Consider the following 19,219-nt stretch of genomic DNA (forward strand, 5'->3'; position numbering starts at 1 on the left):
GATCAACGAATCGGTGATTGGGTCTTTCCGAAGTGTGCCCAATATACAATTTTCAGTGTGGTTCTAGAGGTTGGTTTTACTGCACTTCTTATTAGTCACTCTGGAATGAGCTACCGGCAATTACAAGCACAATCAGTTTATTTGTCCACTGCACTTAAATTTCGGCCAGACAGCTGAGGGAGGGTACACAAATTGCTCTTTCTGGTGCGTCACTGGTCATCTAGAACACCCAACCCTGTCTCTAGGGATGAGCCGCAGTTCGGATCCATGTTTGAGGAAGATGTCGCCTGCACGAGGAGAAAAAAAAGAAGTGAGTAGGTAAAAGTATGCCCACCATGACAACGTGCAATGCTGCAAAGACGGGTGGGCTCATACCAGCTGACTGCGAAGGGTTGATACCAATGCCATCATCGGTGATAATTGCACTCGTTGCAGGTGGCACCTTGAACTGTAAACATGAAATTAGAGAAGCGGCACGTGTCAAAAATTTGCTTGATAGCCATTGTAAAAACGCTGTTGAAGGGCCGCAAGTATACGCATCAACGAAAAAGGCAAAGAAGAATGGACTATACAGCATAGATCTTGCAGCTAAATTTTTTTATACGCCAGAACGCATATTTACGCAAGAAATCTCGCCTTTGTGTCTTAAAGGGGCCAGGCAGACAAGACAAGTTTGGTTCATTCGAAAGAATGCCTCGTTCGAATCGTATTGACACCATTTTTAACGTAAACTCCGCTCAAATAAGCTATATGGTAAGGAAAAAAGGGAATAGCCAAGTGACTCACTAGCTCATTTCCCGCACTAGAACCATTGACTAAATATGCCCAGCTGTGCAATTGGCTTAGGCCGGGAAAAGCAAAAGCAAGTTGGGCAGGGCTTGCAAGCTTGCAGAACAAGCAATTTTGGCTTACCGTAAAAACCCGCGTATAATACGAGGTTTTTTTCCAAATTTTACTATGTAAAATTTGTGCCTCGTATTATATGTGGATCCCAAAGTTTTCAGCCGAAAATTTGCACTATCGGTTTCGGTTTCAGCGGAGGGTGCGCAATCTTGCGGTGGCGTTAGCTGGCTGCTGCTTCTCTCAGCCAGCGCCATTTTGATTGTTTTGACCACGCGAAGGATCGGCAAGTTCACCACAAGTCTGCCACGATGTCGGGTGCACGAAGGCAGTATTCGGCTGCTATTAAAAGAAAAGTTAATTTAGGAGCCGAGACCATCAGGAATTCCGCCTCAGGACGGCAGTTCGGCGTCACCGAAGGCAGCATTCGCGGGTGGAGAAAGCAACTGGTGCTTGACTGGATAAAGTCTGTGTGGTGTCGGCGGCCTGGAGCACTGTTGGAGGTTCCCGTCAGTGCTCGTGTTGAACGCCTTTCGCTGCCACCTGGCCGATTCCGTGAAGAAGTTGTTGCGCGAACCCCGCACCGAACTCATTGTTGTTCCAGGAGGAATGACATCCCAGCTGCAATCGCTAGGCGTTTGCGTCAACAAGCCTTTCAAAGATTGCACCAGGTCCTGCTACCAAGAGTGGATGAGGTCAGGAGACCCGTAAGTGACAGCTACCGGGTGGCTGACGCGGGCTTCTCCTGCGGTGCTTTGTGGCTGGATCGCGGATGCGTGGGCCAGCATCCCAGAGGAGCTCGTCAATCGCTCTTTTAAGAAATGGGCATCTCGAACGCCCTTAATTGATGGTGAGGACCACTTTCTGTGGGAAGACATTTCCGACAAGGCGACTTCAGGAGACAGCGGCAGCGAACCTGGCGATGACGAACAGACGTCGGGAGACAGTGCCAGCGAGAACTGGCAATGACTGAACGGTAACTGCAGTGCAAATAAATGTTTTCTGTGCTCTTTACCTCGCATTATATGCGGATGAAAACTTTTTTTCTGATTTTACTGTCCTCGAATTACACCTCGTATTATACGCGGGTTCGTATTATACGCGGGTTTTTACGGTAAATGTAATGCATATTCATTTTATAGCAGTAAGAACGGTGGGGTAAATTACAATGGATGTTTTGAAAGTACACGTAAACATTCGTAACTTCCATTGTGGACGCACACGTAAATGCAGAAGCGTACCACGCTTGTTACACTAGCTGCACAGCAGTGTGGCGCTTTGGGGTTGTCCCGCACCACACAGGCCGAATGGAAGAAGCAACATTGTCTTACGTGCAGCGGGGTAAATCATGCCAGGGTCAGGGGGGTCCTGCACCGAATATTTCTCACAACCTATATTTTAAAAACAAAATGGCTGCCATGGCAAGATGTGTGATTTTTCTCCATTTACGCCACTGCTTACGTGACCCTGTTTATCGAGCACGCCACATGCTTCACAAAACGAGTACTACCGACCGTAACAAAAGCAAGCCAGGTGCAAATACGGTCAGAAACAAAGCAAAGGCAGCCAGTGGCGCCATCGAGGAGGACTAACGTACAGGGCACAGGGCGTCACTCCCAGGACCTGAAACGGACCGCTGTAGAAACATTGGCTCCAGCAATGACCGCGGCCTTCACACAGATGTGCCAAACAAGACGCAACTGACGAGCATCCCAGCAGGCCAGGACAGTGCAATAGAACACGCCCCACGAGCGGAGGGGACACAAGCGTAACCAGAACAAAAACAAAAGAAACCTCGCCACATGTCTCAACATGCAGGGAAGCAGAAAATTGAAATGGGCAGAGTTGCAGGACCAAATTTAAAAGGAAAACATAGGTATACTACATGCTCTCACAGAAACCCACCTGAGGGGACAAGAACCTAGACTCGGAAACGGTCTGGCAAAAGTTGGGAAGAACGGGCGCACGAGAAAAATGAGGAGGAGGAATTGGCTTTATAACCCCACTCCCCAACACACAAGTATACCCTCACCCCCGAAGGCTGATGTCATGAACATGCATGGATAAGAGTACTAAAAGGGAGACAGGTACTAAGCATGTGCGTTGCCTACGTGGCCACAAACCCCAAAGACAAGACGTGGAATGCCAGCATCTATAAATGCATAGAAAAAGACATTGAAGACACGTTCAAGGACCAACCAGTTCTAATACTGGGTGATTGTAACTGCCACATTATGGAACTGGAAGGCAGGGAAAAGGGTGCATCAGGCCTTCAGCACTTGGTCAAAAGAGCCAACCTTCAAATAGCAAACCTTGAAGCAGCATGCCAAGGGCCCTGCCGCTCAAGGAAGTTGGCCATCGACTGTGTCCTCTACAACAAAGAAGCCCTGCTCAAAGCAATCCACATAACCTCTACGTGCAATGACGAGGAAGAGGCAAACACCTGTGCAGGTGACCACAATCGAATAAGCCTGCAACTAAATATCTGCCCACAGCATAAAGTGGACAAAAGGGTCAGGCTAGCAAAACAGCACTGGAAAACAAGAGACAAAGAAAGACCTGAAGCTTTCTCCCTGCAGCTGGAGTTTGAAATGGAGGACGTAACAATATACGAAGACCTCGAAGAACGCTGCCTGAAGGCAATCGGCAAAACAGAACACCGAATGAGGACAAGATCAACACCATGGTTTGACAAAACAGCAAAAGCTGCAATAGCTGAACGCCGTACCTTGTCGTCTAGACCACCCTGGCACACAAAGGAGGACACTGCAGCAAAAAAAACCGCTTGGAAACAGTACCTAGAAAAAATAGCTACAACATGCCAACTAGAAGAAGAATATATAACAAAGGAAAGGAAGCACTCGAGTGAAAGGTTCTGGAGATAAGTGCACTACCTTGAACCCAACCAACCTGTCAGGACGACCTTCACCCTTTCAGACACAGTCCGGCCTTAGACTAAGCACAAAAGAGGAGATGGAAGCCCATTTGACGACGCACTTCAGGGCCCTGCAAGACGAGCACCTGCAGGGGCAGAAACCAAATGACGCACAGCCCCTGCAGACACCGAAGACTCCCAGTAGGCCCCATCACACCTACAGGACTGATGCGACGCATACAGGACTTGAAGAACCAAAAAGCACCAGGCATCGACGATGTCCCCAACGAGTTCATAACAGCAATGAAACTGAATGCAAGAGAAACCCTGCGCCACTGCTTCAACACAATCCTGGAAACGCAGAAAATACCACCCAAGTGGAAAGAAGGCAGGGTTAAACTAATGTGCAAAGGCAAAGGCGCCTACCGGCCAATAACAGTACTAAGCAACGTCTCAAAACTGCTTAGCACAGCACTCAACCGCCGACTACAACACTACTGCGAAACCCACGGCATCAAAATAGAATCCCAAAATGGCTTCCGTCCGCACCGCTGCACAAGTGACCACATCTTCACACTCGCCCAAGCAATGGAAATGAAGCAAGCAGACAAATCTCGGCTCTACTTGGCCTTCCTGGACATGGAAAAAGTGTACGACTCAATCCCACACCAAAAGCTATAGGGCAAGCTGAGTGAAATACACGTAGGGGCCAAATTTATTCATATTATAAAAAGACTGCACAGCCGTGTACAACCTCCACAACCTCCATTGAGAGGAAATCAAGCTGACTGTAGGCCTCCAACAGGGATGCTCACTGTCACCAACCCTGTTCAACGTCTACATAAACAACTTTCTGAAAATGCTGGACGAAGAGGGCCCAGTCCCGAGACTGGCAGGGAAAAGGAGTGAAAAGAACGGAGGGAAAAGAAGTGCACACAAAGATCTCAAGCCTGGCTTTCGCAGATGACATCGTACTAATGGCAGAATCAGAAGCGGACCTGCAACACTGCCTAGACATCTGCACCCAAGTGGCAAGGGCAGACAAGCTTACATTCAACCAGGCCAAGACAAACTGGATGGGCTTGAACGTAGACACCACCGTAAGCCCTACATTCCTGCTCGAAGGTAAAAAAATTGAGCAAACCTCAACGTACAAGCACCTTGACGTAAAAGTATCCGACCACCCCAATTACCTGGAACAACAGGAAAAGTCCCTGCTTGCCAAATCCAACTGCTTAAAAGGCCGTGTTTGGAATCTGGCAAGGCACTCGTACAACCCCTACACAGTGGGACACACTCTCTAGAAGGCACTTGGGGCACCAGCAGTAACCTACGCAGGGGACGTGTTACGCAGGGGACAGTAACCTACGCAGGCAGCAGTGAAGTGCCTCGACCGCCACCAAAATGAACTGGGACAGGAAACGCAGCCATGGCAACAGCAATGCCCACAGGAGAGATGCGCTGGTCCCCCTACGAAATTCACAAAGCAAAGTACAAAATCCAGTACGCCGGCCGCCTAAAATTCATGCCAGAAACAAATGTGAACAAACGATTGCACCTCCCCCTGCGCTACAGAAACATCACGACACACTGGATTAGGAGAATCACATCACTGGAAGCAAAAGATGGCCGGGACTCCAAATGACACGAAGCATAAAGTGCAGCAGCTTGGAACAAAGTGGTGATAAAGGAAATAGCAGAAGCTAGCACGATAGCCTGGAGAGTGTGGCAGTAGCAAAAAAGCAAAGCCTCACACTGGGCGCGCAACACACCACAGAGCCGCAACAGCGGCCGTTCTACTGCAGAGACCGATGAAGCGGCCTTTTCTTCCAAGCCAGAAATGGGTCGCTCTTTACACAACAGCGCCGAAACGAACTGTTTGGGTCCGACCAGAGTCGCCGGCTGTGCGGAGCCCCCAGCGAAACAGTGGACCGCATCCTCTACGAATGCTCCAAGATGCCCGCAGACGTCTCGACAGCCAAGGTCCTAGCCGAAAGCTTGGCCCTGTGCGGGAACACTACACAGGACCGGGCCAGAGAGGCCGTGCTCACGAAGCAGCACCTCCGCCTCTAGGAACAGCACTGCCGGCACGCTGGCGCCGACAAACTCTGCGACGCAGCAGCTAGCCAGCAACGAGCAGCCACAAGCCCCAGAGACTGCAGTGCTGATTAGACCACCGAAAATACACGCAACACAGTCTTCGCTGAACATCGGAATAGTCGGTACACTCATGTGCAAAAGCAAGCCACACGCCGCCGACTCGACATGGCTCGGAGCGCATTGGGAAGCAAGAGCACCGACAGGGCTCAATCAGAAACTGAGTGCGGCTAACAAACTGTAAACTGATACTAACCAGTGTCTGCCCCGCATCAGAGGGGACTAGGAACTGTGTGGTGTGTCCTCTGCGCTGTGGTCCCGTCCTTGTAGCGCAAAGTTTATTTCCATTAGGTCAGACCAACTAGCCCGTCAGGATGCTTTAATGAACAGGAACTTACTTTACTAAAAAGGCGTTGCAGAATAACAGCACACTGATGTTCACTTGAAGACCTGTTCTGGTTACGTCATCGCAGATGTCGCAAAACACACAATTTGGCGAGAGAATTCATTTTGCTGCTGGACAAGCAAGGGGGGCACTACAAAACACCAAATCTTTCTAATAAACCAAACTTGGCCCCTTTAAAAGATACTATGGTGTAAACATAATGTTCTCAAAGCTGAACAAGTTAAAGAAAACATGTATCGCTAGGTGTGATCAGCTAGCAAGTAGAGCTACAGGTTAATCCTGTAGTGTTAAGCAGGTGCAATGTTGCCTATTTGATTTGTTTTTTCATGTGGCAGAATATTGGGCAAACGATGCCTAAACATTTAACAGATGGAGAATAAGCATATGCTTCAGGATGACAAACAGCATTCACACCTTGCGCAGCGTTACAAAAAGTTTTTTTTTTTTTTGAAGAAAGCACATTAAAGGCCAACTGCACTCAAAATTTCGACCTCTTGAAAACCCATCTCTGAACGGTCTGTATAAAACGAAAGCAACATGCAAAATACAACAGCTGAAACACGCGCGTGGACGCCGCAAGCAGTCAGCAAAAATCGGTGATTTTGAAACCGAAACCGAGGAGAGCGCGGCAATTGCAGTGACGTTGCAGCCGTCCAGTGAGCAGCCAAATGGTCAGCCGCTCGGGACAAAGTCTGTGCGCAAGCTATACACGCGCACGGGCCAGAAAGTGGGTGAAGCATGCACAGCAGAGCTCGACCGGTTCTCCAGATGCGTGGCTGGCCAGAGAAATAAGCCCCCGTCGGCTGTAACGTCACAGGCGCGGCGTCATGGCTGTTCACACGATCCGCCGACAGGTGCAGCGTGGTCTGCGGCGGAGATTTTTTAAACGCTTCTGACTGATTAACGAGGCGTTTCACGGGGCTACCACTCGTGTCCCAGCTGATTTGGGGGTACTTACTACGCATTAAAAATAAACTTAGTCGAGGTGAAATTTGAGTGCAGTTGGCCTTTAATTGCCAAGGCAAAAAATTTATGCCATTTCATGCTGCGACTTGAGGGAGCCATAAAGACAAAATACAAGTTTGTTTTATACGAAAGATTTCGTGTTTTATAGTGCCCCCACCGCTTGTCCGGATACAAACGATGCTTTATTCACCGAGAAATTAATCAATTTCAGTTAAAATTTTGATTTTCCCGCTAAATCGTGTGTTTTCGTGGTCTGCAATGACATCACGGCATGCACAAACCAATCGCTCTGCAGCCTAGGGTCCCTTGATTCACGCGTCGGCCGTACAGGGCAGAGACACGTATACGCTGGCACCGCCATTTTGGGTCGCTGGCTTGCCGCCGAAACAAGTCATTGTATCAAAACCATGCTAAAATTATCGCTGAAACGCAGTATACTGGCGAAGTTTGAATCATATTATCTGTTTTGCGTAGCTGGATCTCGTGGGAAACGAAACTAACAACACGTTGAGCACATTGACCAATTTCAGCGGCACGGGACCATTCAAAGGGTGTCTCCACTCTGTATCGAGGTACTCTACTGCAACCTAGATGGCACACCACACCGTGGCAAGCCCTTTTTCTCCCTGCGTTTGGTTTTGACCATATTTAAACCTGGCTTGTTTTTGTTCTGGGGTAAAAAAATCGTCGTGAAACAGTGCTTGCTCGACAAATATGGTCACCTAAGACACCGTTGCTTGCGTCAATCGGCCAGTGTCGTCTGAGACAACCCCAATGCCCCGAAGTGCTGTGCAGCTAAACCAAGCATAGGGTGCGCAGTACCAACAGCAGTACGCATCAGTACTTCTATGTTTACATGTGCTTTCGTAAGTTCCACTGTTTGTCCCACCATTGTTATTGCTTTAAAAAAAAAATGTGCCCTAAATTTAAGCACAAATAGCTTGTTCTGGAAGCTCAGCCTAATTTGCGTTTGCTTTTGCCAGCCTCCGCCACAGAGAAGAGAGAGAAGGCACTTTATTGGAAAAGCAGAGAGGTTTGCCGGCATTTACAGACGCCTACATGCTTCTCTGCTGTGGGTTAAGGATGGGGGAAGAAAAGGCCCAAGGAAGAGCTGGGCAGGAAAGAAAAGGAAAAAAAAACTGTCGTGTACTTGGCGCGGTAGCGGACTTTTGTTCTGAGCTTGGGCCACATATGAAACAATTGAACACATTTTATTAGAATGTGCGGCCTACATGGATTCGAGATCGCACTTCCTCGAAAGCATGGAACGTCTAGAACAGGGACCAATTACTCTCAGAAATATTTTAGGACCACGGATTCATCCATCAAAGCAGCGCCAAGCTCTACGAAGTTTATTCTCTTATTTGAATGAAATTAGCCTCCGCCAATCGCACAGCTAAGCTCATATGACATCATAGGTTCAGTTGCGGGAGATGAGTGAGTGGGTCGCAAGGCCATTCCCTTTTTTCCTAATTATATAGCTTATTTGAGCGAAGTTTACGTTAAAAGTGGTGTCAGTATGATTCTAACGAGGCCGTCCTTTGAATGAACCAAGCTTGTGTTTTGTCTGCACGACTCCTTTAAGAGACACAGGGGCGCTTACCCTTGGTGATTCTTGGTTTGGCAATGTTACAGCCCTGTCAGAAGTGGTTATACATTCGCAATTTGAGAGCTATTCCACCGCTGAATGCGGTGGTTGTGAGAGAACTGTGGTTGCCACCAGTGCACAGTCGTGGCTGAACACGGCTGTGGCCTCTTGCACAACAGCAGGATGATCAGTGGGTTCACACTTTCAGCATGGCGCCTGGCTGCAGGCTCAACTGCTGACCCAGTGGGTCTAACGTCAATGGAGGTCAAGGCGTTCTGCACAGAGCTGCTCCACCTGCTTCGGTGGACGAGCAGCCGGGGCCAGCACTCGGCACACTCGATCCGCTGCAGTGAGCCGAACGAGGCGGCAGCGCGCGCTGCCCAGCAACACAGCCACTGCCTTCATTTCTTGATGGCCTGGCCATAGCCTCCTGTATAACCTACTGCGCCTGCTCTATCGCCCGAAACCCACCGGAGCAGACCGTTCACTGTAGGGGCGCCAAGTTCCCAGGTTTTCCGATGGCCATGCCGACGCAAACTGCTGTTTCAGGAGGAGGTGAACTGAAACGCACCTCGGCGTGTTCCAGCTACAAAAGTCCGCAAAACGGCGAGTTTGAACTTCATGAGCCAGTATTAAAGGAGCCATGAAGAGAAAACACAAGTTTGGTTCATTCAAAAGATTGTCTCGTTAGAATCATACTGACACCACTTTTAACGTAAACTTCGCTCAAATAAGCTACATAATTAGGAAAAACGGGAATGGTCATGCGACCCACCAGCTCATTTCCCGCAACAGAACCTATGATGTCACATGAGCTAAGCTCTGCGATTGGCGGAGGCTGGCAGAAGCAGACGCAAATTAGGTAGAGCTTACAAACTAGACGAACGAGCGATTTGCGCTTAAATTTAGGGCACATTCTTTACAAAGCAATAAGAATGATGGGACAAACAGTGGAAGTTACGAAAGCACATGTAAACATAGAAGTACTGATGCGTTCTGCTGTTCGTACTGCACACAGCATGCTTGGTTTAGCTGCACAGCACTACGGGGCTTGGGGTTGTCTCAGACGACACTGGCCGATTGACGCAAGCAACGGTGTCTTACGTGACCCCATTCGTCGAGCGAGCACTGTTTCAGGGAACGAATATTTTCTCCCAGAACAAAAACAAGCCAGGTTTAAATGCGGGCAAAAACAAACCAAACGCTTGCCACGGTATGGTGGCGCCATCTAGGTTACGGAACGTAAAGAAACGCGGGAACAAACCAACACCGCTGTACAGGGTGGAGACAACCTTTGAACGGTCCCGTGCCGCCGCAATTGGGCCAACGGGCTCAACGCGTTATTCTTTTCGTTTCCCACGAGACCTAGCAACGCGAAACAGACAATATGATTCAAACTTCTTCAGTAAACCGCGTTGCGGCGATAATTTTAGCGCGGTTTCGACACAATGACTTGCTTCGGCGGCGAGCGAGCAACCGAAAATGGCGGCGCCAGCGTATACGTGTCTCTACCCTGTACGGCGGATGCGTGAATGAAGGTATTCTAGGCTGCAGAGCGGTCGGCTCCTGTGATGTCACTTGGGACCACGTAAACGCACGATTGAGCGGGAAAATCAAAATTTTAACCTAAATTGTTTAATTTCTCAGTGAATAAAGCACCGTTTGTATCCGGACAAGCGCTGGGGGCACTATAAAACACGAAATCTTTCGAATAAAACCAACTTGCATTTTCTCTTCATGGCTCCTTTAAAGACCGAAGCTTTACGCGTGGCGTCGCAAAACTACTAAAATACGTTCAGTGTGCTGTTTCCGCCTGCACGCTCGCCCTTTTGGGTTCGCCACGGCAGTTTCCCAACAAAACGTATACATGACCTCATGGTTGTCATTGCGATAAGAGACAGTTAACTTTTCTGCCACTCTAGAGTATAGGAGTTGATAAGTGAAAAATAATTATGCTTGATTCGGTGTTTAGTGGTAATTGAGTCATACGAATTAAATTTCGTTTAATAAACAAGTCCAAACCGTTGAGCTCCCCCTTTTTACTGACGAGTCCATTAAGTCTCGTTCTGCCGCTAAAATCTAATAACGGTCCCCGAAAGGGTACGCGCCCACTCTCCTCCTCCCTTTATTTCTCCGCCGCCACTGCTCCACGAATTGGTGCCATCACACATGTAGTAGATATGTTGATGACGCGGTAATCGGCAATGCCGGGCTGCTCCGCAATGAATGACGACTTCAAGCTTTAGCTCAAGGCGATACTGCAGTGTTTGAGGGCCCCTAAGCTTAGGATAAGCATTCAGCATGCGCTAAGATCGTTTCTCTCTATACTTCTCCCCGCTACACTCACTCTTCCCTCACTGGTCAGATACCGAATAAGCGATCAATTCCCAGTGGGTCACAAACCCACTAGCGAACTCACCAATAACATTTCTGGCTGAATCAAGTGAGACGCAGAAATAAACTTTTGGGCTAAATTATTTACAAACGAACAAGGTAGCCCAAGAAAGTCCATCTGTTTTGTAATTACCGCAGTCAAGTTTTATTTGTCTGCTTCGTGAAAGGCCTCGTGAATTTTTATACCTTTTTTGTTCAATAAGGAGCTGCCCGTCAGTGCTAGAGCCAGAGTGTCCTTAATACAACAAAAATATTTTTGTTTGCAAAAGGCCTGGACACCTTTTTTAAACCACCCATTGTTGCCAGGTGTGAAGACAAATGTTGACCGTGCCCTCGCCAACACAGGAGAACCTGGGATTAGGGCGCCACCAGAGAGAACAGCGGAATTTCTGGCACTGAGCAGGCACAAGGCGTTATACAGGAGGCTGGCATTCGTTCACTCAAGGCGCTTCACAGACCAGAAGTGCTTCACTTACAGTGTACCTACCACTCTCACACTAAAATAAAAGTACATTCGAGAGGGAACTGAAGCTGATTTACTGATTATGAGGGTTAATGCGCCGACGCTACAAAGGTGTTGAGGTGCACTGTTGTGGAAAGCTCCGGGTTAATTGTGACCACCTGAGGATCTTTAATGTGCGCCGAAATCTCGAACACGCGGGCGTTTCGCTGTTCACCTCCACCAGAAAAGCGGCTGCGAGTGGCAGGGAATCGAATCCAGGTCCTTGGAACAGTGTACTTGAAGGTAGAGGTGTGTCGTGGAGACCGTGGGTCTTTTTTGCGATGAAAAAATTGTATGGAGTGCAGGCATTCCCCGGAGAACTCCTGTTAAAGCCAGCGCCACCTAGAAGTTTTTAAATCAAACTAAACAGTTATTTAGTCTATTTAAAGCAATAAACAAGGATTAATTTAACGAACAAAACTTCTGGAACCAACTGGTAAGCAGCGGTTTCAACAGGAGTTCCTCGGCAGAAATTTTCATCGCAAAAGGGAAGCCCCTAATTGGCCCCAAACGACACACCTCTCTCTTCTCGTACACTGGAGCTCTTCGATTTACAGTCTCGGACTCACCACGGACTCCCCGAGAAGCAGTCCAACATTCGATGTATCCCTATGGCTTCGGGGAATCCTCGGACTACCCGCGGACTATCCGCGGTAAGTCCTAGAGTGTAAATCGAAGAGCCCCACAGTATCCTTGGGCTCATCAGCACAACGCCGTAGTCACTGAGCCACCGCGGAGGGTTACATGTTTACTTTGCTCGTGCTAAGTGCTCGTGTGTTTGTTACGTTTCTTGAGTAATACATGTGGCGTTTCTTTTTGATCAAAATTTTAATTGCGAGTGCAGCGCTGCGTCGTGCTTTCTCTGTTTTTTAATAGGAAGTGTCTAGCGTTCCGTCTAGACGGAACGCTAAAAACTGCTAAAGTTCTGTCCAGACTGAACGCCAAATCAAAACTGCCCGATTAGCAGCTATTTCTCGTCGTGGGGTTTGGTGTAGCGGTTCTGCCGCTGACTACGGAAGTTGTAGTCCCTGGTTCAATTCTCGCAACTTTTTTTTCTTTTTTGTGTGTGTGTGTGTGGCCATGATTAGCGTTTTGTAATAGCTAGACCTTACGCCCGCTTCACAATTCACCCGGTGAGAGCAGTCAGTCTTGGTTTTTTACTCCAGCGGCTCAACCGCTCCCGCTCACTGGAGCAAAGGCCTACGTAACCATCGCCAGTTATCCCCGATCTCCTGTAATTATTACCAGTGAATAGTAGTTAACAGTGACTCTAGCTAGTCAGTCAGCGGAAGCGGTTTGGCCGGTTGGGTAAAAATCAAGATCGACTGCTCTTACTGAAATATTGTGAAGCGGGCGTCGGGTGGCGGCTTTGAGATCCGTCCGGATTGAGCTAGAGTTAGTCCGATCACCTGTAATTATTAATAATGATTAATAATTATCAGTGACTCTGGCTAGTCAGTGAGCGGTAGCGGTTTGGCCGGTTGGGTAAAAACCAAGAACGACTGCTCTCGCTGAAATATTGTGAAGCGGGCGTCGGGTGGCGGCTTTGAGATCCGGCCGGATTGAGCTAGAGTTAGTCCGATAACCTGTAATTATTAATAATGATTAATAATTATCAGTGACTCTGGCTAGTCAGTGAGCGGTAGCGGTTTGGCCAGTTGGGTAAAAACCAAGAACGACTGCTCTCGCTGAAATATTGTGAAGCGGGCGTCGGGTGGCGGCTTTGAGATCCGTCCGGATTGAGCTAGAGTTAGTCCGATCACCTGTAATTATTAATAATGATTAATAATTATCAGTGACTCTGGCTAGTCAGTGAGCGGTAGCGGTTTGGCCAGTTGGGTAAAAATCAAGAGAGACCGCACTCGACGCGAGTTGTGTTTCCTCTGGACAGAACTTTAGTGAAAGTTGCCGTTCCGTCTGGACGGAACGCTAGACGCAGCCTTTTTAATATGTCAATGTTTAACGCCCGCAAGAATTATGGGCAGGATTAACGTTTAACTCACCTCTTCCGCTGCGAACTTGAGGACCGCAGTAAATGGCGTGCACTCTGGAACGCTGAGGCTGGAATAAGAAGTAACGTGTACTCAAACAACCTTCCACAAAGAAATCGGCCCAGCCGATCACATATGCCAAGCCACATAAAGCGCCCAGAACACGCTTGTCAGAAGAACAACAAGGCAAAGTTTACGATTCTAGGGAACCGCCCTGCCGAGCGATTAGCAGATAATCAAATGACTGTCGATCGGGCTTTAAAGTATTTCGGAAACAGAAACTCACACTTTGAAAGGCAGCTTAGGGTCTGATGTCAACGTTATCTTGAACGTAACCTTGGACCTTCAAGAAGGAAAAAAGAAACAGCCTTATTGTAGAGTGGCATGCTCCTAAGCAAAACAACTGCACCAGCAGGTGTCAGTAATTAAAGAGCACACCCAGAAAACGAGCTTACATTCTGGCACCAAGTTTCTGACACCGCACAAGACCAGAGGTAAGAGCAAAAAGGAAAGAAAAATCAGCGCAGACGGTTGCCATAGTTGCCACAGCAATTCACGTTATTCGCAGTTTCTGCCAAAGAATAAGCAGTAAAACGCGTAAATTTACCAACAGATTGCTTAATTATGCGCAGTTTGTTTTTATTTTCACATTTACGTTATCACTGTTAACAATTTAGCGGGTTCCGCACAGTATTAACTCTATGGCTATGGGGCTGATAAGCCAAAATTGCCAAGACTTGGCTGGCCGACTTGGCCCTTGGCTCGGAGGCGTCGGCGGCCTTGGTAGAGTCAACGCACATACATGTATGTACTACATACGTAACGCACGCAGCGCGCGTTGCCGGTTGCGGTGCGCTCGCGAGCACGTTGCAAGCACATGCCTGTGCACATGCCGTTTGTTTCATAAATGGAGTAAGTGTATCAGTGAGCAGAGAAACAGTTAGCGACGTATGTGGCACGTTAGGACATGCCCGCCGGTTTACGTTTCTTTCGCGCGGGAAACGCAGAAAGGCCCATCCGGTAAACAGTGGTTTCGCTTTCAACGTTACGGCTCGCTTGTGTCGGCATTGGAAAAGTGGAGGCTCCTCTTTCATCTCGCCGCTTGTTGAAGGAAAGTCGAGCAGTGCAGGTCAGTAGCAGTCCGTTCACGTTGCTTGATGTGCGTACTTGTTATGCACTTATTTGGGCCTTTGTTTCCTCCTATAGCTATGTTGAATTGCTGCGCACTTTCTCATTTCGTTTGCCGAGTCCACAATTGTTTGTAGAAATGCTTGTGTAATGCGATTGTTGACCCGTGCTTTTGTCTCTCGTAGAGGGATGCGTTTGCGTCAGTTCACGATTCGTTGCTGCGGGCTAGTTCTATCATTTAACGGCGTATAAGTTTTGTTCTGCAGAACATGTATCACGCGCTTATTTTGGCCATTACCCCGCCCTTTGAAAGCAGGCCGTAGTATCACGTGGCTACATACGTTCCCGGCACGTTTAATTTGGGTATGCACATCTATCTCTGTTTCGCGCAGAAATAATTAAACATTGCGCAATAAGCACAATGGGAAACATATACGGCTACCTTTGTTTAAAGTAAGAGGAAACAACGCACAATAAGGGTATTGTTCGCTAGAGGTAAAGCATTTATAAATGCGCCTCCACTCCACCCCCCGAAAAATGCCAGCATGTGCGCGCGTGCACGGTTGCGGCATTAATTGCAATGTGCAGAGCGGGTAAGGCTTCCTCGCTGTTGCGTTATTTCAAGGAGGGCTGGTGTGTAAGGCCGAAGGGGCCCAGCACACCGAATGTGCGTGCGTTTTCGCTGCGCAAATGCATGCATGATTATTATACTAATTAACAGCTGTGAACGACCGCGTCACATCACTAGGTCAGGAGGGCATTCATTGATTTTTTTTTTTTTTGAGCGTAGACACGCATGTTGTTCCAAAGTGGCCGGCGAATACTAAAACTTATTGATATTGAAAGGTCCATTAAAATTTAGACAATTGTCCACATCCTGATTTTTAACACATGCGGCCCTTCTACCATGCTAGCAAAACGATTCAGCAGTTGCGGTTAATGTAAACTACGTGGGTAACACAGGTGCAAATGATAAGCAAACTTTGCATTCACATCTGTGCACATAGCCTCAAAGCCTATAAAGCACCGTAGCTGATGCAGCATGGTGGAAATCAAAGAAATTTAGGATTTGGTGGTATGTGAACAACTGTTGTCACATTTTATTTAAAATATGACCCTGTGGATGTCACCACCTGTCAGGTGTGTTCCTCCAATGCATGGAGGAAAGAATGCCTGACGGCACTTTTTGTGGAGCCATGTGAGGATTTCCAGAAATCCTACTACTGTTCCGGGAACGCAAAGAAACCTGCTGCTGATGTCCCAAAATATGTTAGGAATAAGCTGTTCCCTGTTGCTAATTTCATTCACACCTGTATTTCACCCACTTTCATTCACACCCCGTCGGAGCACTGTAAAAATTGTTCGTGGCATTTCGCCAGATTTAGCCACTATAGCTGTAAAAAATCGAACACAGTCTACGCTACTTCACTTCTGCTACATGTCTTTTAATACTAGGGGCCTTTCTTGGGATTTTTCTTCACTCCATGCACCCATACTCATGACATTAGAGAAAATGCATGAGGGCTTTTGTGCCCATGGCGTGCCATTTTGCACTTTTCCTAATCAAATTCTGAATCTAAGAGGGCATCATTCACCTCAGTGTTCAGAGATTTCAGACATTAGAATGTATGCTTTTGAAAGGCGTCAAAGAAACACTGCACCAGAATGCAAGCAAAAAGGAATCCTCTGCCTTGGTTCACATAGACGCTATTCTTTATAAAGCCTGCATTGTCTGCAGTAGTGCGTTACCAGTTGACCCTACAGCTTGTAGTGTATTGTCCACAGCTTCCACTCACTATGCCTGTAAGCAGCTAGGCCTTGGTGATGGGGGTCGCCATAATGAAACGAGCCAATTTTTACGGGGTGTACACGGCACGAATGTTTTGGAAGTGCTAATTAAGAGAAGGCCGCTAAACAATTTAGCACAAAAGCTTGCACGTTTGGGAAGCACGTGTGAAGTTTGAGTCAGATGCAGTTACACTTCGTCTGCAGCCATTCAGTTTTACTGGTAAAACCGCTACCAATTGCTTGTGAACCATCGATGATTACTACACTACACACACAATTGAACTGTCTGGTGCTGAAAGTTTGCCGATGAAAGAGCACGTAGTTCCTCTAAAAAAAAAAGCTTCATCAATTGAGAACTTGGCTGAACGTAATGCTCTTCAAGGAAGACATTTTATATACGCTGATGTAACCTCTTAATTTCTTACACATTCTAGCCAGCGCACTGCACCTCAGCAACACAAATTGTGGTCCACTGTCACTATTACTGGCATCACCTGGTAGTTCTTGCCTAAATAGTTTGATGGCGGCAGTGAATGGCAGAAAACCTGGATTGATAAGAAACCCTGTCAGGCTGAAAATGGGCAAGGCCTGAAGTCCCGTGTCACATTCAAAATGCAGGCCATTTCCTTCTGCTTGGAATAGCCCAAAAAATCTCCATAAGGGGAAAAATAAAGTAACCGTTTCATATAAAGTGACCAGACGTCCCGATTTAGTCGGGACACATCCCAGCTTTGCGGCTGTCGTCCTGCAGCCTGCTTGTGGGACGGTTTGGCGGGAAATATGGGAAACGGGTGTGGAGCCCAGTGTCGCTCATGAAAAGCTGGAGGAATGAAAGAGGCAAAAGAAATCGTTTGAGGAACTTCAAGAAAAGGGCGCACATGACAAGACTAAGCAAGAAACTGTTGTGTGTTTCTTGGTTAGTCCCAATGTCTGCACAGTTTTCCTGAGGTTACAGTGTACCAACAAGCAGTCCAGCACACCCTTCTGCGTTTGACGAACGGTGAATGGACGTGCTTGAGTGTTTATGTACTTATTCAGCAAATAGTGTTTCGTTGCTCGTCGAACAAAGGCCGAGAGTACTAAGAAACAAATAATCTTCAGTTAAAACAAAATTGCATTGAACCTTAGCGTCCCTTCAAGCTATGCGCCACGTTCTTCCTTACACCCCTCGTCCCGCTTTGTGGTCCGAGGAATATGGCCACTTTAATTTAATAGCAATTACAAAAGTGACTTGCATGTAACATTGCGAGGTCCTGTCATCAGCTGTCTTGATTAGGGCAGCAACAAACCGGTTCACACATATGATGGAGGTACGAAAGTTTGCCTTTGACAGAATATGTGCTGCAAATTCTTGACTACATTCAGTTCTCTTTGAACTGTTTAAAAAAAGAAACACTTCATTTTGTGCCGGTACATTACACAGGCATGCGCACTGTATTAGGAACATAAACCTTTTACTTCGGAATAAAAACGCGTTCTGTCTGGCCTTGAAATCGTGGCACTATGACGATCGTGACTCTTCACAATTCATGTTTTCAGAATTTATGTTTCACAATGCAGCATTTGGTATGTGACATCGCAAAATACGTTGTCTGCAGGCCAAGCCACCAGCCAAAAAAAAAGCAAAAGTTAAATTGGATCGGTCCGAAACACTTTTGGACCAATTAATAACTGGAACCAGCTGCAGTTCCAGTTGGTTCAGTGGTGTTTTGGACAGGTCCAATTTGACTTCCAATGTTTTTCTTTTTTTTTTTCGGTATTCCACTCTCCTGCCCCACATTTTCCCTTGGGCTGCATGAGTGGTGCTACCAGCCTTGTTGCACGCTCCTAATGGTAAAACGTTGTGTTGATCTCTCTTCTCTTGTTTTTAGATAGCAATCATGGAGGGCTTTTGCAATACATCATTTTGGGTAAGTTGCATTCACTAGGACTTGCCTCCTTATTTCGTTTTTTTTTTGCTTGCATCTTAACTTTTTTTTTTATGCACCTGCAATGATGCTTGGTAATAAGATTTTCACTGTTCATGTCATTTGGGCTAAGATGTTCCACTAAGCGTAAACCGTGTGGACGAAGTTGTGAAGACTGAACTGAAGCGTGCGTCTTGAGTGAGGGGTCCAAGTGGTGTGTGAAGGAAACGCAGTCTCCATCAGCTGAAGGGGCAGGACTAGGGAAAAAGGCAAAGGTGAAGTGCTAGCACTCCTCGAGGTATCGTAGGCGCTAGCACACACAGTTCGACGAGGCATCCCCATCTGCCACTTTGCTGCCATTTCCGTGCTTCCCCGTGAGGCTCTGTGCACAATTTTGCAAAAGAAAAAGGGGGGGGGGGGGGAGGATTTTGCTCTTTTATAGCAAAAATTTGTTGGCCTCCATATGTTGCCCTATCCATTAACTTTGTTTGCTCGGAAGTACAATAGCAAAAAGTTAGTGCCATTATATATTGCATACATAAGGTTGTTCGTTCTCCGGTTGTATATATTTTTAAAATCAGAGGGGTTAAATCAGCTTTGCGGGTTAAATAGACACATGTTTTATGTAATACACTCACTGTATCAGAATGTTTTACGAGCTCCTTCACTTTAACTCATTAAAATTGGTGTTTGTTGCAAGCTGGTAATTGGGGGGACATCAGGGCTTTCCAGCAGAT

At 47.3% G+C, this 19,219-nt stretch overlaps 2 protein-coding genes across 4 annotated transcripts in view; one reads left to right on the forward strand and one right to left on the reverse strand.

The window, feature by feature from the left end:
- Positions 1 to 120: 120 nt before the first annotated feature.
- On the reverse strand, positions 121 to 14,445 carry Ufm1 (Ubiquitin-fold modifier 1). The gene is made up of 5 exons (XM_077702145.1): positions 14,115 to 14,445; positions 13,946 to 14,002; positions 13,672 to 13,729; positions 376 to 448; positions 121 to 287 (listed from the first exon to the last, which is right to left on the reverse strand). The coding sequence occupies exons 1-5, from the start codon at positions 14,195 to 14,197 to the stop codon at positions 217 to 219; spliced, it is 342 nt and encodes a 113-aa protein (XP_077558271.1). The 5' UTR covers positions 14,198 to 14,445; the 3' UTR covers positions 121 to 216.
- Positions 14,445 to 19,219, forward strand: part of LOC144173861 (multidrug resistance-associated protein 1-like) — a 120,377-nt gene continuing 115,602 nt past the window's right edge. The window contains exons 1-2 of one of the 3 annotated variants that reach the window (XM_077702141.1): positions 14,445 to 14,463; positions 18,447 to 18,485. In XM_077702141.1, the coding sequence (XP_077558267.1) occupies positions 18,456 to 18,485 (30 nt within the window). In that variant the 5' untranslated portion in view covers positions 14,445 to 14,463; positions 18,447 to 18,455. The other 2 variants (XM_077702140.1, XM_077702142.1) reach the window with 2 other exon arrangements.

Source organism: Haemaphysalis longicornis, unplaced genomic scaffold (assembly GCF_048455015.1).
Source record: "Haemaphysalis longicornis isolate Haplotype H1 unplaced genomic scaffold, Haemaphysalis longicornis Haplotype H1 scaffold_3, whole genome shotgun sequence".
NCBI classification, from domain to species: Eukaryota; Metazoa; Arthropoda; class Arachnida; order Ixodida; family Ixodidae; genus Haemaphysalis; species Haemaphysalis longicornis.

Excerpts from the sequence above, each read along its gene's own strand:
- Ufm1 (XM_077702145.1), bottom strand. The coding sequence starts at position 14,197 with ATGGCAACCGTCTGCGCTGATTTTTCTTTCCTTTTTGCTCTTACCTCT. Across the intron at positions 13,730-13,945 it reads CCTAAGCTGCCTTTCAAAGT|CCTCAGCGTTCCAGAGTGCA; the intron begins GTGAGTTTCTGT and ends TTCTTATTCCAG. Across the intron at positions 449-13,671 it reads TCAAGTTCGCAGCGGAAGAG|TTCAAGGTGCCACCTGCAAC; the intron begins GTGAGTTAAACG and ends TCATGTTTACAG.